At 40.0% G+C, this 15,834-nt stretch overlaps 1 protein-coding gene across 2 annotated transcripts in view; it reads right to left on the bottom strand.

Annotated features, from left to right (window-relative positions):
• ATP8A2 (ATPase phospholipid transporting 8A2) overlaps positions 1 to 15,834 on the bottom strand; it is a 329,984-nt gene that overhangs the window by 33,008 nt on the left and 281,142 nt on the right. For both annotated transcript variants that reach the window (XM_021530648.3, XM_077781458.1), the window contains exons 34-35: positions 9,743 to 9,831; positions 3,894 to 3,998 (exon numbers count right to left, since the gene is read on the bottom strand). In XM_021530648.3, the coding sequence (XP_021386323.2) occupies positions 3,894 to 3,998; positions 9,743 to 9,831 (194 nt within the window). The remainder of the gene's footprint in view (positions 1 to 3,893; positions 3,999 to 9,742; positions 9,832 to 15,834) is intronic.

Below are 15,834 nucleotides of genomic sequence, written 5' to 3'. Positions count from 1 at the left end.
AAATCTGCTGGGCAGGTGTCTCCTCATGTCCATGTTTGCTTTGGCACATGAGCTGCCCCTCTCACCTCTCCAAATTCATGAAAATGTAGTGTTAAATCCTGCCTTTTGTTACATGTGAGTGCCAGGGAGCCCCTCTCCCTTCCTAACCAAGGCGTGCTCATGTTTCAGCTGGGCTGGAGTCCAGCCTGGCACTGCCAGGTGCCCAGGCTGGGGAGGGCAAGTGTGGGTATTCATCTTCCATGGGCAGGCAAGCAAGCATGGCATGGGATCCTGCACAGCCCCTTACTGCACACTCACTCTCCTGCTTCTCAAGCTATTTCTGCAGCTGCCAGTTTTCCGGCTACATGTTCACCCTGATTAATTCCCTGCTTTTGGAATTATCCACTTTGTGGTCATTCCAGCCTCTACCAAATGTTCAAGTTTTCAGCTGTCCAGATGAGGCATATAAAAGAGTAAGAGTATGACCTTTTACAGCTCAAGACCATACACTTGCTATAATCTCCAAGCATCACTCTAATGCTATTTGCAAGGTTTCTGGGACCCAGCTGTAGTGCCCAGGGTGCTGACACTCTGCCCTGCACAGACTAAACAGTCCCTCATCAACTTGCCTTGCTGTTCATTCCCAGCAACAGCAAAAAATGTGCAGCTGCTTTTTTAGAGCAATCCAAGCAAATTCAATTTTAAAAACTGTTAAAAGGGGCTAAGATTCAGAAAGATACAAAAAGCACTAGTGAAGACACTTTTTATTAACCCAGAAGAATGTGCCTAGCAAGAACAGCTATCAGGGTGAAGATCCTCTGAGACAGGATATGCAGATATAGGTAAGAGGCGGCACACACAGCTCACCCAGAACTCCTTCCCCAAGCACAACAAGGACCCAGGTGATATCTGCCCCCATTTAACAGCAATTCAGCTGAGTCACAGCAAACTGCTGGCATCCTGCTGTGCAAGCCTGGATGCACTCACTGCTTTCCAGGCCTTGCAAACTGCTTTTTGTTTAGCAGACTGGTTCTGAACACTCAGATCTTGCACCTCATTTTTTGTCTAAGGTCTAGGAAATGAAAAAAGCAATTAGCTCTCTAAATCCTTATCTTATCTGTAATTGGGTGTGAGATTTTGTTGTTTGTTTGTGAAAAACACTGAACAAAACCAGTGTCCACTATTAGGCCAGGAAAATAGACCCCGATGGCAGCCAGCTTCTCTTCCACAGCTGCCTGAACAAACCAGCACCTAACGGGCACGTTCACAGGAGCACTTCCAGCCAAGGACTGAGGTGACAGATGGACTCGGGCAGTTTTTACACAGCTCTCTATTTTCTATTAGAAATGAGAAGAGTCCCGTTATTTTCCCTTCCTACATAGTGTCACATTGCCAGAAATATCCCAAAAGCAATGGGGCCACAGGCAGGAGGGGAGAGCAGAGCATGCACCTTTGCAAACGTTTCCACCAGCTTCAAGGAATTTTTTTAAAATTAAGGAACATGAACCAAAGAGACTAACTGAAGAAAGTTCCCACTCTATTTCTTTCCCACCCTCACCCTTCCCTTTGGACAAGCACACGATTTCTAGCAGGTGTGAAAGAGCCATGAGACAAACAAAAGAGATAAAAGACAGAACAACTCTGAAGAGGAGTCGGGAGGCCACAACACAAGCACAGCACACCAGCTCCAAAGCAGGCAGAGGCACTCTACCATTATCTAGTTCACAGATGGACCACCCAGAAAATCTGGGAGCAATTAGGAATGAGAACAAACAAATGCATGGAAAGAAGGGGGCAGGGAAAATGGGAAGGAGGACCAGAAGGGATTCCTTACATCATCTCCATGCAAGCGTTTCGAGAATGAAGTGAAGCTATATGGAGGAGGAATGCAGATGAAAGAGTTTGCAGTGAGAGTGCAATAAAGTAAAAGGCTATGAAAACATGGAGTGTATGAATGAATTACAACATGGACATGAAATTTACAGAAAGTCAGGACAGTGTGTAAACAGAGAAAAAAACCCATCAAGTTCTTGGAGACACAGACATGCACATATAAACAGATCAAATGCTGACTGTCTCTCTCTTGCTGTTAACAGCAATCCAACTCACCCTGCAACCCAGGGATGCACCAGGCACAAAGCTGACTCATGCTCCTCTCTCACTGTCAATAACTGGCATTACATACTCGCAGGAAAACACAAATGCTTCGAACCAGCACCAATATAACCTCACACAAATAGATAGGAACCACAGCAACACACAGGCAACTCACAGAGCTCATACCAGAGCCATATGCCCGGGAACAATCAGTTTTCTGCTGCTCTGGTTTTCTGGTTTCCACTTACCTGGCATCTATCAGTCTATCAGTCAGCACTTCACAACACCTTTCTCGTCTGGGAAGACTGACCTAATTATGGTAACAAGCAGTTTGGCTTCAACTGACTTCAAAATGACTGCTCAACCTTCTAAGAACAAGGCCCATTATTTAATTAAATGCCTGATATTAAGCATCTTTGTTGGTTACAATTGTGGCATAGATGGTTGCCTTTGTTGCTGCAAAGTTTGCTTTCTCTTCTTAAATAATTTGATGTGCAGTTTGTGACTTTTGCTAGTGAGCACAATTTAGAAACTCTGTTTTGCTGGATCCAAAACTTGCAGCAGAAAAATTACTCAAAAACTGAAGATACCAAGTGTTTTGAAGTGATCTTAATCAATAACACTGTGTTTACTTTGTCTTGGCCTCTGAGAAGCAAACTCTGGTCCCTAAGGACATCTTATAAACACATTAAAGCTCACACAAGCTTTTTTAAAAGCTTTTCAGTTTACCATAATCTCAGTAAATCACTGCCTGATAATTTTCCTTAAAACCAATCCTTATTAACACACAAATTCAGTTGAAAAAAATCTACTATCTGCTTGTCTTAGCAGCAGCTAAAATATGGCAATTAGTTTACCTTAGAATAGACATCAAAGGCTCAAAGGATGACCCTGGCCCAGAAGAACAAAATCTTTTAAAAGCGCCATTCCACTCAGTTTGCTAGTTTATAAGGTTTGCTAAAATCCAGTTTAATGATCATGTAGTTTCTTAGCAAGTCATGTGGTGCCATATTGTGTAAGGAACAGAAGAGTTAGTTCTAAAACCTTTTTGAACTTGGGAATCTTTTCCGACCAGCTGATGCAGAACCACATTCTGAGATGGTAAATGAAACTGTTGGATGCAAAAGCCTCATCGTGATTTTCTTTAGCTTCTTTCAGAAGAGACAAAAGTTCCCACACAACACATACCCTCTCTATACAATGAAAGGTTCAATAATAGCAATATATTCAAGTCCATATGGTGCGGTTATAAGGGAGAGACACAACACGAAACTGAGAACCCTGAAGGCAAGAGACCTGCAAGCTGTAGTGAAAAAAAGCAAAAGCATAAAAATAACTCTTAAGGTGAAACTGAGTAAAGTAATAGGGCACAATGGATTAACTCAGTTCTCCTTTTAGCTACAGTCTTTATACCCTCAGCTGCTGACAGTTCCCTCCCCTGACATGATTATCTTTTTTTTGTTTTGTTTTGTTTTTTGAATGACATAACAAAGTGCTTTCAAAACCAGTCTGTCTCACTGGCAGGTAAGAGCACCACATGTTACCATGCAGGAGACTGAGCAGCAGTTTTCAACAGAGCCTCACAGCAATAATGCAAGAGAAATGAAAATGGGAGGGCTGGTTTCTGTGGGGGGGAACAGACACATACGAATGTTGTTGTGCTGTAGTGCAACATATGAAAAGGAACAGCAATAAATTAATAATAACAGGAGAAGAAGCCTTATTAGCCTGTCTACAATCAGATTTTAATGGTTAATGAGAAATAGGGAGGGGAGAAGAAAAGGAGGGTCTGGTTTAAACATTTAGCATAGACTTGCCTCTTTCCATTACTATCACGAAGCATGGCTTTTCCCAGTTCTCTTGTCTTCGTTTCCAACTCCTTAACTTGCTCCAGCAAAGTTTTATGGTAGGTATGCTTTGCCCTATACCAAAAGGAAAGGACAAAAAACAAAAGAAAAAGGCCATGTGAACATTTGTTCTCCTACAACCCCCCAGTTTTACCTCTCAGGTGAGAGACACAGGGCCCCCCCTTGAAGGATCTGGGAAATAAAGCACTGTGTATGCATGTTAGTTCAGGTTCACAATACCTGGGGAAAAATACATACGAAATGAGAAATCAGGACAACTTCAAATTAAACAGAGCTCAGCCACTTCAACACAACACTCAAAACCTAGCCAAGCAGTAATGCTATGGGACCACAGAGACCTGACCCTGCTGCCGTGGGACTGCTCAGGACCAAGGTACTCAGACAAAAGAGCTGAGATTCATTGAATATTCATGGCAGTAAAACATGAATCCACTCTGTCTTTTGAGCTACACGTGGCACCATTCTGAAAACCAGAGGAGAGGCTCAGCTAATAATTGCCATTCAAGCCCCTTGATTTTCATTTATCAGTCTCACGTGACTGGAAAGGCACTTCTGTCCTCAATGAACTTCCAAACTGACAGCAACAAGACTGGCTGTGTCCTCCTACTTTTTCAGCTTGAGGATCCATGCACCACACATGCAATCAAAATTTAGAGTGCAATTTAGAGTAACCCATGAAGAGACTTGGGCCTTTTCCTCCCATCAGGTTCACCTACTGCTCCAGGGCTGTTATACCTAAATTACATTGACATAGGGGAGACAATCAAGGCCCCTTTTTCCTGGCCTGTACAAAGCAAGAACACAAAATGCAGGGATCTTTCCCACATGGGCAGTTTTTGATCTTTTGTGCCAGTTAAAGGAGGACAAGTGTCCCATGACAATATATTGATTTGCATGTGACTGCACAATAAGCCTAAAACCAAGATAGAGCCAAGTTGGCTGAGACACTACTTGCTTCATAGCATTAAATTAATATTCTTCAGCTCAAAGGTGGCAAAAAGTTCTTTACAAGTTTTGTAAAACATGCAGACATTAAAATCTTTAGCCAATGACATAAAACAACGTCTAAAAGAAAAATAATAACTGGTGTGTATGTAATTAAAAATAATGAAGATGCATTTATTTTTAAAAAGTATGATACTATTGCTCCTTCCATAGGTAATAAGAAACAAAATCCACAAAATGTTTGCTGGCAGTGTTTATAATGATAGTGCCTTGATACTAATACTAAGATATCTAAGTCCTCTGGTCTTTCTGTTGCTGAATGACACCCCAAATACCTAAAAATGAGAAGCTAAAATGAAAACTACTTTTAAAACACATCTGCAGTTAAGAGAAAAAAAGTAGAACCAGAAGATGAAGCACATCAAAATCTGAAGGTAAAGATTTTAAGGATGTACTTATAATAGTATATTGTTAAAACAAACCACCAAAGGTGTATGATTTGTAACACCAACATACTGTGTCAAAAGAAATGAGTAGCAAGGATATTTTTAAAATGCAAAATGCTTCAGCAATATGAGATTACCAACAGCTGCACAGAAATTAATTAGATTCAAGTTGCTATCACTAGTTAGGCTAATGATTAGACTGGTCTCCTCTTTGAGGAAGGGAAAATATAGCTATTAAAATCAGAAAGCTTTGAGGCTATTAATTTTTATAATCTTTTCAGTTGAATTCACTATCACACTCTCTAATTTAAATAAATACATTGAAATTTTGACCTTGAAATTTTGACCTTCATCTCTTCCCCTTTAAAGAGGTCATACCTACTATTGCAAACTTCAAGACTGAGCATGTTTAGAATTTTTCAAATCCTTCATAACCAGTTTTCCCCACTGACAAGAACATAGAAATATAAATGTTATTCAATCTTTTCCAAAGTTCTATGTTTATCTTGCCATAACCCATAGGAGATGTTTTTCCTTTCCCTCAGAGTGAATATTGAATTCAAAATTTGACAGAATGGGTCCTGATCAACAAGTCCAGTTTGTGCAGCACAGCACCAGGAAGCATGACACTGATATGAGACAGCATGGAAGAAATACTGTTGGCCTGAAGTTGGGAATAATGAAGTGTTTTTTAAATAGTGTGAAATGATGAAATGTGGGCTCTTCTGAGGCTGGTAGTTGCTATGCATTGAGTCACTCCTTCACTTGGAAGCAAGAGTGCCCATGGAACGCAGTAATCAAGTATTATCAATAAATAAAATAATATGAAAAAGGTCTGAGGTAACCTAGCCACGTGTTCCCTCAGAAACAAATACTAAAATATGGAATTACAATTGCCTCAGAGTCTGGGCTTGCTCCTTTCAAAGTCAACTGCAAATATTCCACAGAATGCTGGCAACAGGGCTGGATACTTCATGACTTTTCCCCTACAGCACTTTACAAACTTTTGATGCACAGAAATACAGGTAGGATTCTGAGCTTTTAAGTTAGTACTCTATAAGTGGCCCTAGATGCCAATCAGTCCTCAATGAACAATGAGATTTTGCTGTTACTGTTCAGCTAAAAAGTGATGCATTACATAAAGACAAACTCACCTTTCCCTCACATGCTGGGATATTAAGATCAGGGACTGTAAGAACAGGCAAAAGGCTAACTTTGTATTTTGTGTAGCCTTTCCCCTTCGAAGTCAGGGAAGTGCATCACTTCACTGACCTAGGATATTTAGGGGGTTCAGGAGGCCAGAATCTGCCAGGAAGAAGCGTGGTGACATTCATAAATGTTTCTCAAACACGACACTAGCTCTACTCTGGGTTATCATCCTCACTACCATTTTATGAGTCTTGTATTTCAGGGACTGCAAGTATATGCAAAGATGGGAAGAGGTCCTTGTAACTTCTCTTACTTACACTGCAGAAATGGCAAATGCAAACTGCTTCTTCCCCATGGTAAAAAAAAAAAAAAAGTTCATGAAAATTTTGGTAATGATTTGAAGGCTCAGGAAATTTTTCACTGTAAAATAAGCAACGAGACACCAATTAGGAATAAATTATTGCCCTCTTGCCTGATTTTGCTGGAATACATGCTGTGTTTTTATGAATCCCACATACCTCTGTGAGTCAACTATTCCAAGATTTCCTAGAGCCAGTGACATGTATTCAAGTGACATGTGCCAATTGTGAGGGAGCATTCACATTACAAAGCTCTGTTCATTGTAATGGTGGCACAACCAGGACTTTTACAAGGCAAACCAAGGCACTGAATTCAGGGTAGTGGACCAAAGTTAACAACATATTGCAACCAAGAATTAATAATAAGCTTCCTTCTCTTTAACAAGACTTTTCCACATTTCCTTGATTCATTTAAAAAGGAAAAAAAATGAAATAGATAATAAAAAATCCTAGAGCTGCAGAGAACATGGGAGGTAAGTGATGTGTTGACAACTGAAGCCTATGTAACAATGGAAACACATTCTTGCTTCCAGCATTAGAAATTTTGATAGTAGATGCAGCACAGCAGTTTATAAGCAAAAGATTTGTATGTGTCTGAAACAGACTTTCCAATCAACCTTGTTCCAGACAAAAACTCTGTACTGTGTTTATAGCTTTCTGGCAGTATTTTGTACTGAAATTAGGCATGTACCTTTTGGGTCATACGGATGTTCTGTCTGTGGACATGTGCTTCATGTCCAAAAGAAACTGAAAGGGATAAATTCCATGACCATGAGCAGTCAGAGTTGCTGCAATTTTATGGCCAAAACCATATTCTGCTGAGTTACAGAGAGCAATGTGGTGTAACCACTGCTGTGGAAATGTGCCAGCTGATTTCCAGAGGCCTTAGGCTTAGTTTTAAATGGCAAGCCTCTTGGAAAGGAAACAGACCTTTACTCCTTCCATATGGCAGCACTGATAGCTGTGTAATTTAATTTATCCTAGTTAAAATATTAACGGTGTTAATTTTTTCAGCGATGGTTTAGTTTAAAAAAATAAAATAAAAAAAAAAGTCCTCGTCAGAGAAGAGATTTTTAGCTTAATATTGTTAAGAACCTCCTGTTTAAAATCTGTTGGGAAAATATCTGGCCTATCATACACCTTTGTCTTGAGAGCTTCACAGACTCTATACATTCTCAGTCTGAATGACTGAATGGATTATGTTGCTGAGATTTCTTTAAGAAATATTACAGAACAGGCTCAGTCAGTAACAGAGTTTGAAATGACTAATAGCTGAGGATGAGCCTGCCATGGTCTGGCCTGTTTTACAATTCATGAGTCATTTTTGCCAAGAACTGATAAGAACAGAGGACAACTTCAGGACACTCAACTACCATGAAAACATTAAAAAGGCTGAAGATATTTTTTCACAGTTTTAACAAGCAGGTAATAGGCACAGTTAAATATCTAAATGTAAACGTTTTGGCCTCAGTTTTAGAATTTTAAAATCATTTGCAATTGAAGAAATTTAGTGAGTACAAAAAAAAAACCAAACCAAAACAAAACCAAAACACCAAACCTCTGATGAACTGGAATAGTAAATCATAGTTGAAATTTCACATTACAATACCTAGACTTAATTTGAGCAATCTAGCTTGTGAAAATAAAGTGGAGGGACAACATTTAAGAAGTACTTACTGAGTGTCAGATTTGCCTACTTCCAGTTTAATTTCACTGTGCTATCAACCCCAGATGAAATAAAACTAGATTTTCTGATCTGTGCATATGACTTACCTTTCATGATGGTGTTTGAAATGTGCCTGTGTTTGGGAAGCTTTCTGGGTTTTTCAGTATTCAGATTGGTGGACTTGGCAATGTTAGGCTTATATTGGGCTCTATGATCTCACAGGTCTTTTCCAACCTAAATGGTTGTATGATTGCAAGAATCTTCCCTTAGTGACCAGCAGCTCTGGGAGCTGTGTGTTACGTGTCATGATGCTTTCACTGTGAGCCTTTCTGACAAGCTAACCTGTATTTCCTCTTCATTCCAGTCAGGATTCTGCCTTTTTGCCCAAGAGTTGGAATGCCCAGGGTCTCCATTGCCCAAGGTTATTATGTATCCATGTAACAAAATCTTCTTAGTTGTAACACAGCTTTCCAAGGGAAAAGATGGAAGATTTTGCGCTTAAGACACTAAATGTAAGCTGAACAAAATGCCACAAATTATAAATTAAAAATATTAGTTCTGTATCTCAATTTGCAGAGATGGTAAGTTGCTTCCCTTTAAATCCAAGTTCTTGAAATTGTTTGCCTTCTGCAATGTTTTGAAACAACAAAATTTTGAGAGAATGGAATTACACAGGTTTGTATTTCACCAGTTTGTTCCTCCTCTCTGGGCAGTGAAGGTACCATTAAGACTTCACTTCAAACATAAAGTGCAGAGTATTGCTCTTCTCCCAGTTCAGTCTTCAAACATCTGCTGCTGAAGGAGAACCTAAAAAGCAGCTGACAAAGAGCTGAGAGCTTATTGGGTATGGATTAGGGTGCCACATTTCTACTTTCCACCCAACCTTAGGTCAGATTCAACAAATTATTTCCTCCATTTTCAGGAAATCTCAGCTGTCCAATTTAAATTTACCTTTAAATGATAGACAACACAAATAATCCTAAGGTGACACATGTTCATTACTCAGTCAAGGCCACCTCCTCCAAATTTAGTCCCAGCTATTCATTCTCTCACATTGCTGGGTGTGTGGCAGGTGAGGAATAAGCCACTTCACCTATTTTCCCTTCCAAATGAGTACCATAATTTTGCAGTCACTGAGAGGATTCAGAGCTCTTTACAGAACAATACTGGACTGGACAACACATGCATAGAGAATAATTCCTAAAACACCAAGAGACTTGGTTTGGGACTTACGCTGTCCATGCCACATCTTTAACAAGGCACGCAGTGGGCACAAGAAACAAGCCAAACCAGAAGTATCCACATCTTAACACCATTCCAGCCTGTGAAGAAAACAAACAAATAACTTATGGGTATTTTCAAGCTGTTACATGTTAAGTGGTTGTTTACAAGCAAAAAGGTAGAGTGATGGTATCAAACTAGTACTGCATCCATGGTCTGGGTGATGTTGAAATTTAATGGTAGGGCAATAACTAATAAACAATTATGGCATTTTTCATTGCAATAATTCCTTATGACCTCAAATTTCTTAAACATTTCTGGAAAATTATGCATTTTGACCAAATCCTCCAATGATATTAAATTGTCGACCCAGGCAGACACATTTTCAGTCACGGAGAAGAGCATCCTAAGTATATTCTGCTTGCACTTTTGTCTACCTTTTGTACCTTTTGCTTACTCTCTTCCCATCTACTGTCTTAGATCTCTGAGTGGCATCAAACTGACATTAAAAAGAATACATTTCTCACTAAAATGTTTCAGTCATATTCCACTTAAATACAGCACCTCCTGCTCAAGCTATTGCTGCCTGAAGCCCAGAGTGGGAAAATTCACTCCCGTCCTGCAAATGGCTTTTTTTACAAAGAGCTCCAAGTTTATATTTGCATTTTTCTCATTGTTGTAATGCTTGAAGAAAAAGCTTGGTGGGTTTTGAGAAGGAAGATATCTGGAAACCCTGCATATTCCAGCATACACAAATAGTTATGGAATGAAGTTGAAATATAGCACTATTTGCAGAAATGCTACTTTAGATCATTAGAACCTTTTGCAGATAAATTAATGGTGATTAAAAACCAGGTTTGCTACACAGAAGATTTGAGACTACCTCATCACCCCTTCCATGGAATATACATATTTCCCATCAGCATTGTTAAGTTTGGCTATGCATTAGAAAAGACTTTTTTTTCCCCCTGTAACTACTTATGTGCACCACAGAACTGAAATAGAGGCTAAAAGGTTTCAACAGCATTTCCACTGTCTAGACAGATTTTGCTCTCTCCTCAGTTATGGACCCTGCTAGAAAATGCAGGAGATGGACAGTGGGTGCTGCTGCCTAATATCTGTTCCCAATAAACCTCTCCTGTAGAAAAGCAAGTTGGGCAAACATTCAGGCAACACAGTCAGATTCACACCACACTCACCACAGCTGGCTCAGTGAGAGAGGCAAGAAAGGCTCTTTTTGCAAGGTTTTATTCCAGCAAAGTCACATGAAACTGAAGGGCTACACATTGCCATATCTCTTTGCCAAAATCTTTACTTCTCAATATGTTTTGTGCCCCACACACATACACCTGCTGATACATCAGCAGTGTAACACAGGCTTGGCTGGCTCAGCTTTGTCTCATGCTGTAGCACACAAACACTGCAATGCTGAAGTGTCAGGCCATGGTACAGGTAAAGACACAGCTGAGCTACAGAGGAAATGGAGCATGAAACACCTACTAGCCTTTGAATACACCGGAGACAAAATTTCTAATTATACACCTTATAAGATGAAAATGATTGCTCACAACAGTAGCCTTCCACCACTCACTGCAGTAAAACTTTTAAACTGAGAGAAGCCATCACAGAGCTCTGCCAGGATGTTCACCAGTAGCATCCAGCACCTTCTTCCAGTGTCAATCTCTGTCTAAAGTTGTTCACCTAACATTGCAGTCATATTTAGCAGCACCTTGCTCTTGGGTTGCCCAGTAGTGAGTACATCCAAAAGTGGTTTTCACCTTTAAATGATAAATCCTCCATGTCACTGTTGGACTGATAGATCAGTGGTAAATCTTGTACTGAAACCAAGAGCAAGTTAGACTGTGATAAAACATTCATGGACACTTTGCCACCCACACAGACAGTAAGCAAACACATTCCAGTCACAGAATCAGCTCTCCATTATTTGGGAACCCTCACGGCCACATTCACATGAGAATGCCAGAAGCACACAGACAATTTTGATCTATGCTTTTTTAAGGAAAAGGATGTACAGGAATAAGAGGGAATTAATATCTTTATTGGTAGCCAAAAAGTTGAACTGTAATAACAGTGGAAAAACATAATAAGATTCATCCTTGTGCTTTTCTTTTCTTTGGCCATGACCCTGCAAGTGCTAGGAGTCACAGAATCGCATCAGCAATTCCACTCACCATCCTTCCTCTGCCTATGCTAATAAAGGCTAAAAAAGTGCCACAGTATTCTATATGCATTTTATGATATTTTTGAGTGAAATATTTTATGTTCCACTTCTTGCTTTTCTAGCCAAAAGCAACTGGACACACTTTCAAAGTGCAGAACAATCTGAGTATGTGTTCAATAGAAGTTTAAATGCTATTATTTTTGTTACAAATGGTGACATCTCAATCAATGGCTATGAATTTGGACATGTGGCACGTTGGAAAAAAACCTCAAAGCCAAATACTTTTTGCCTGCAATTATGTATTTTACTCAAGTATTATTCTGTCCAAAAACTTCATCATAACAGTAAAACTATTCATCTCATTGGAACCCTGTCAGATGCTCATTTTACTACTGGCAAGGCTTTTCCCACACAATCTTCACCAAAGTTTTACTCCATTCCTCAGCTCATCTGGAAAGTTTCATTCCTGCTCATCTCTAGTTTCCTCTTGGAGTTACAGGACTGCTGTGCTTCACGACCATCTGGTCTGTCTTGCATGCACAACTCTGCTCTGAACACAGCCTCCTCCCCTACAGCATTACACCCTCTTCTCACAGGATGGGCGCTCCTCTGCAGAGCATTCACAGCAAATCACCCAACGTGCTCTGGGGACATCCATAGACAGCACTTTTAGGTTAGTCCCCAACTTGTAGGATAGAGAGCTGGGTTATGAACAGAAGCTGCAGTAAGAACACCTATCTATCCCAACAAAACTTTCCTCATGTTTCCCAGCTGTTTCGGTGCTGCATTCCAGTTGCTCAGCCAGTCATGACAACAGAAGGGAGTACTGCAATACATTGTCAGTGAAACATGGCATTTCTATACCCAGTTCTAGTGAATAACACTCTTCAGCTATCAGTTATCACATCAAGTTAAAAATAAAAGCAGAGATACCAAACAGGAGCCACTACATTTCTTTTTCTATAAAGATCATCACACAAATCAGGAGTAGAAATAGGTTGTTTTTTAAACAAATTCAAAATATTGACCATCTCTGTCATCACAGAGGTCCCATGATATATAACTAAGTAATTTTTATTCTGTCTACTGTTGTAAACATTAGTGACTATCACATCCAAGGTGAACTGCCAGAGACCATTAATCACAATGCACCCCCCCAAAACCACTCCTCCTTCTGAGAACATTGCAACTTAAACTGCTGCCACCAGTAGACTTCCTTTCAAACACTGATTCATCTGCCACAGACAAAATATTCATTTTAGAGAACTGATAACATTTGTTAAAAAGAAAGAATGGGAACAAGAAAAGAAAGAAAGACAAGTTAGCTCCAGTTATTTCACAACTGAGGAGGAAATAATTTAGGTCCCAATGCCTTTAACCTCTTCTAAATAGGATTTGTAAGGATGGACAATTTCTTTTTATTCATTTTAAACACATTAAAAGAAGTAATAGCGCTGACCATTCAGAGTGACCAGGAAGATTGTCTTTTTACTATTATTTTAGAAAGCGTAGGTTAAGGTGGGCTTTTACATTTGTTGGTTGGAGTTTTTGTTTTTCTTTGCTTATCTTAACTCAAAGACATGTTATGCCCAAGCATATAAAACAGATAATAAATTGTTTTTTTAAAAAAACCCTTAAATTGCAATACAATCTGGAGTACATTTCAAGCTCTCTTCTCCATTTTACTATTCTTAGTATGTTCATAAGCATCATTCCTAGTTGTACTGTTTCACCAACAGGTGGTGTCACTATTTTCGACAACTTCCAAGGAGAGTAAGGCCAAAAGTGCCAGGGATGGGAAGTCAATATACACACTGTTCTGGTATCCTTATCACATGGTTAGACAACTGGGGACCAGTAAATAATTCAGACAAAGCAAGAAAGGATCTCAATCATATCATTCAAGAAAAGTGAGACAAAATCTAAATTCTTATTTTGAATAACGGAAGATTTTTATGGTTAAATTTCCTCATATATCTATGTATCTTAACTTTGACAAAAAATGGACAGCAGAAGTATAAGATTGTGATGGAAACAGCTGGCTTAATATTTACAGCACAAAAAAATTATTCCTGGAAGTGTGCCTGGAGCCTGATTTCATGGAGTTCTCTCCATGAGACATGGATAAGGACCCAATAAGTTGGTCAATTGCCGTTTCATACTCATTCAATTCCAGCTTTGTGCACTAGGGATTCAAGTCCACACTGCAGTCCAGTAATGGCACATCACTGGGGCCCCCGTAGTCAAATGTGGATGATAGCATGGCACTGCCTTTGGCAGCACTTGGGAAAGGAGGAGTGAAGGAGAGGACGGCCACATAATTATTGTGAGGGATCCACATATGGTGACAGCACAATAAATATTCACTGCCATCACTGAGGTACTCTCAGTCTGGACTTCTCAGACGCTGATGACACTTGTGGCTGGAGCTGCAAGTGCAGCTCTGGGAGCTTGGCTCTGCTGCTCTACCTGCTCTGCCTCGGTGGCCAAAGCAGAAGCAGTGAATGCCCAGCTGCACTAACATATCCGCAAGCAGCCAACCGAGATGCACCGGGTGCATCTCCCTGCCAGTGCCTCCCCTCCATCAGTTCTAGACCAGTGGCTTGGACTGAGCACACCACTTCAGAAGGGATAGAGCTGGGGCAGGAGAAGCCCAGTTGGTCACTCTGCTCCCTTCCCATGTTAGGCAATTCATGTGGAAGCATGTCTGCTTTTCAGTCACTGAGGGCAGCTTCTTCAAAGACTGCCCCAGCCCATGGATCTGAGGTGCCACTTCTGGGCCCTCAGCCACAGACATTTTCCCACTGGTGCTGCTACCTTGGGCAAACAGTCCAGCTTCACTTAAGTTCCAGTGCTTCATCTGAAGGCATGGGGTATGGACAAACCTATTACTCTCCTTGAGAAGTTCAGGCATTAGCACTGGAACACATTGCAGCAATGCTCTGAAAACTCTCAAAGTCCTGCAAAAGATGACCTTTCATCTGCTCTATAGACTCAATAGGGCTCATTCAGACATTGCTTTAAATGTCTAGAAAATATTTTCAATAGAAAATAAAATATTATCTACCCCAATCTTGAAATTGTTGCACTTTTAATGATGCTACAGCTTTATCACTTTGCTGAAGGTTTGTGCTTTTCTCTTTTTTTCTAATTTTTAAAATGCTTTTCACAAGTAAATTTGATCCCTAACTTCAGTAGGAAGAGAAACAGATTCCATGCACAAAAAAAATCCTATTGCATATTATGAACAATATCATTGATCAAACGCCTCATCAAATATATATTTACAGTTTGCAGACCATTACCCACCCTTGTTTTCCTTTAGAGAACTGCACTGTGCATGGTCTGCATGTTTTGGGTTCTCCTAAGCCTGAATGTTTCAGTGCTAGCACTGGGTAGTTTTCTTTCAAAAGGCCTGGAAGCTCTACCTCAAATGGATAAAAGTATTAATATAATATTAATAAAAGTGTTAATTCTTAACTATCAAGTGACTGAACAGTTCTTATGGAGACACAAGACTTCCCACAAACTAACACTCTCAGCACTCCACACCATGTAACAACTGGTAGATACTGTGTCATAAACCAACCCATGTTTCATAAATTATTCTCAAGGCATCAGCTAGCAATGGCTTTCTCACACTTCAAATGATAAAAAAGTTTGTTACATTAAATCAAATCCTCCTACTATTCCTATAAGCTTGTGTGGAATGGTCAGTATCTCCACCCCATGCTGTTAATACTGTAGAAAATACATAGATAGGTTAAAAATTCCTGTATTATACAAGATCCTCAAGGTGCCACCAGCATCAGACCCTAGGCCTTAGAGATAACATACATTAAAATGTAAGTGCAGAGAGATGACAAGGCTGGCTCATGGTCACACAGATCGACTGCAGAGCTGGGCAGATTGCCCAAGTCCC

The sequence above is a fragment of the Lonchura striata genome, chromosome 2, assembly GCF_046129695.1.
Source record: "Lonchura striata isolate bLonStr1 chromosome 2, bLonStr1.mat, whole genome shotgun sequence".
Taxonomy (NCBI): Eukaryota; Metazoa; Chordata; class Aves; order Passeriformes; family Estrildidae; genus Lonchura; species Lonchura striata.
Note: the sequence above shows the minus strand (reverse complement) of the source record. Positions and strands in the feature narration are given on the sequence as shown.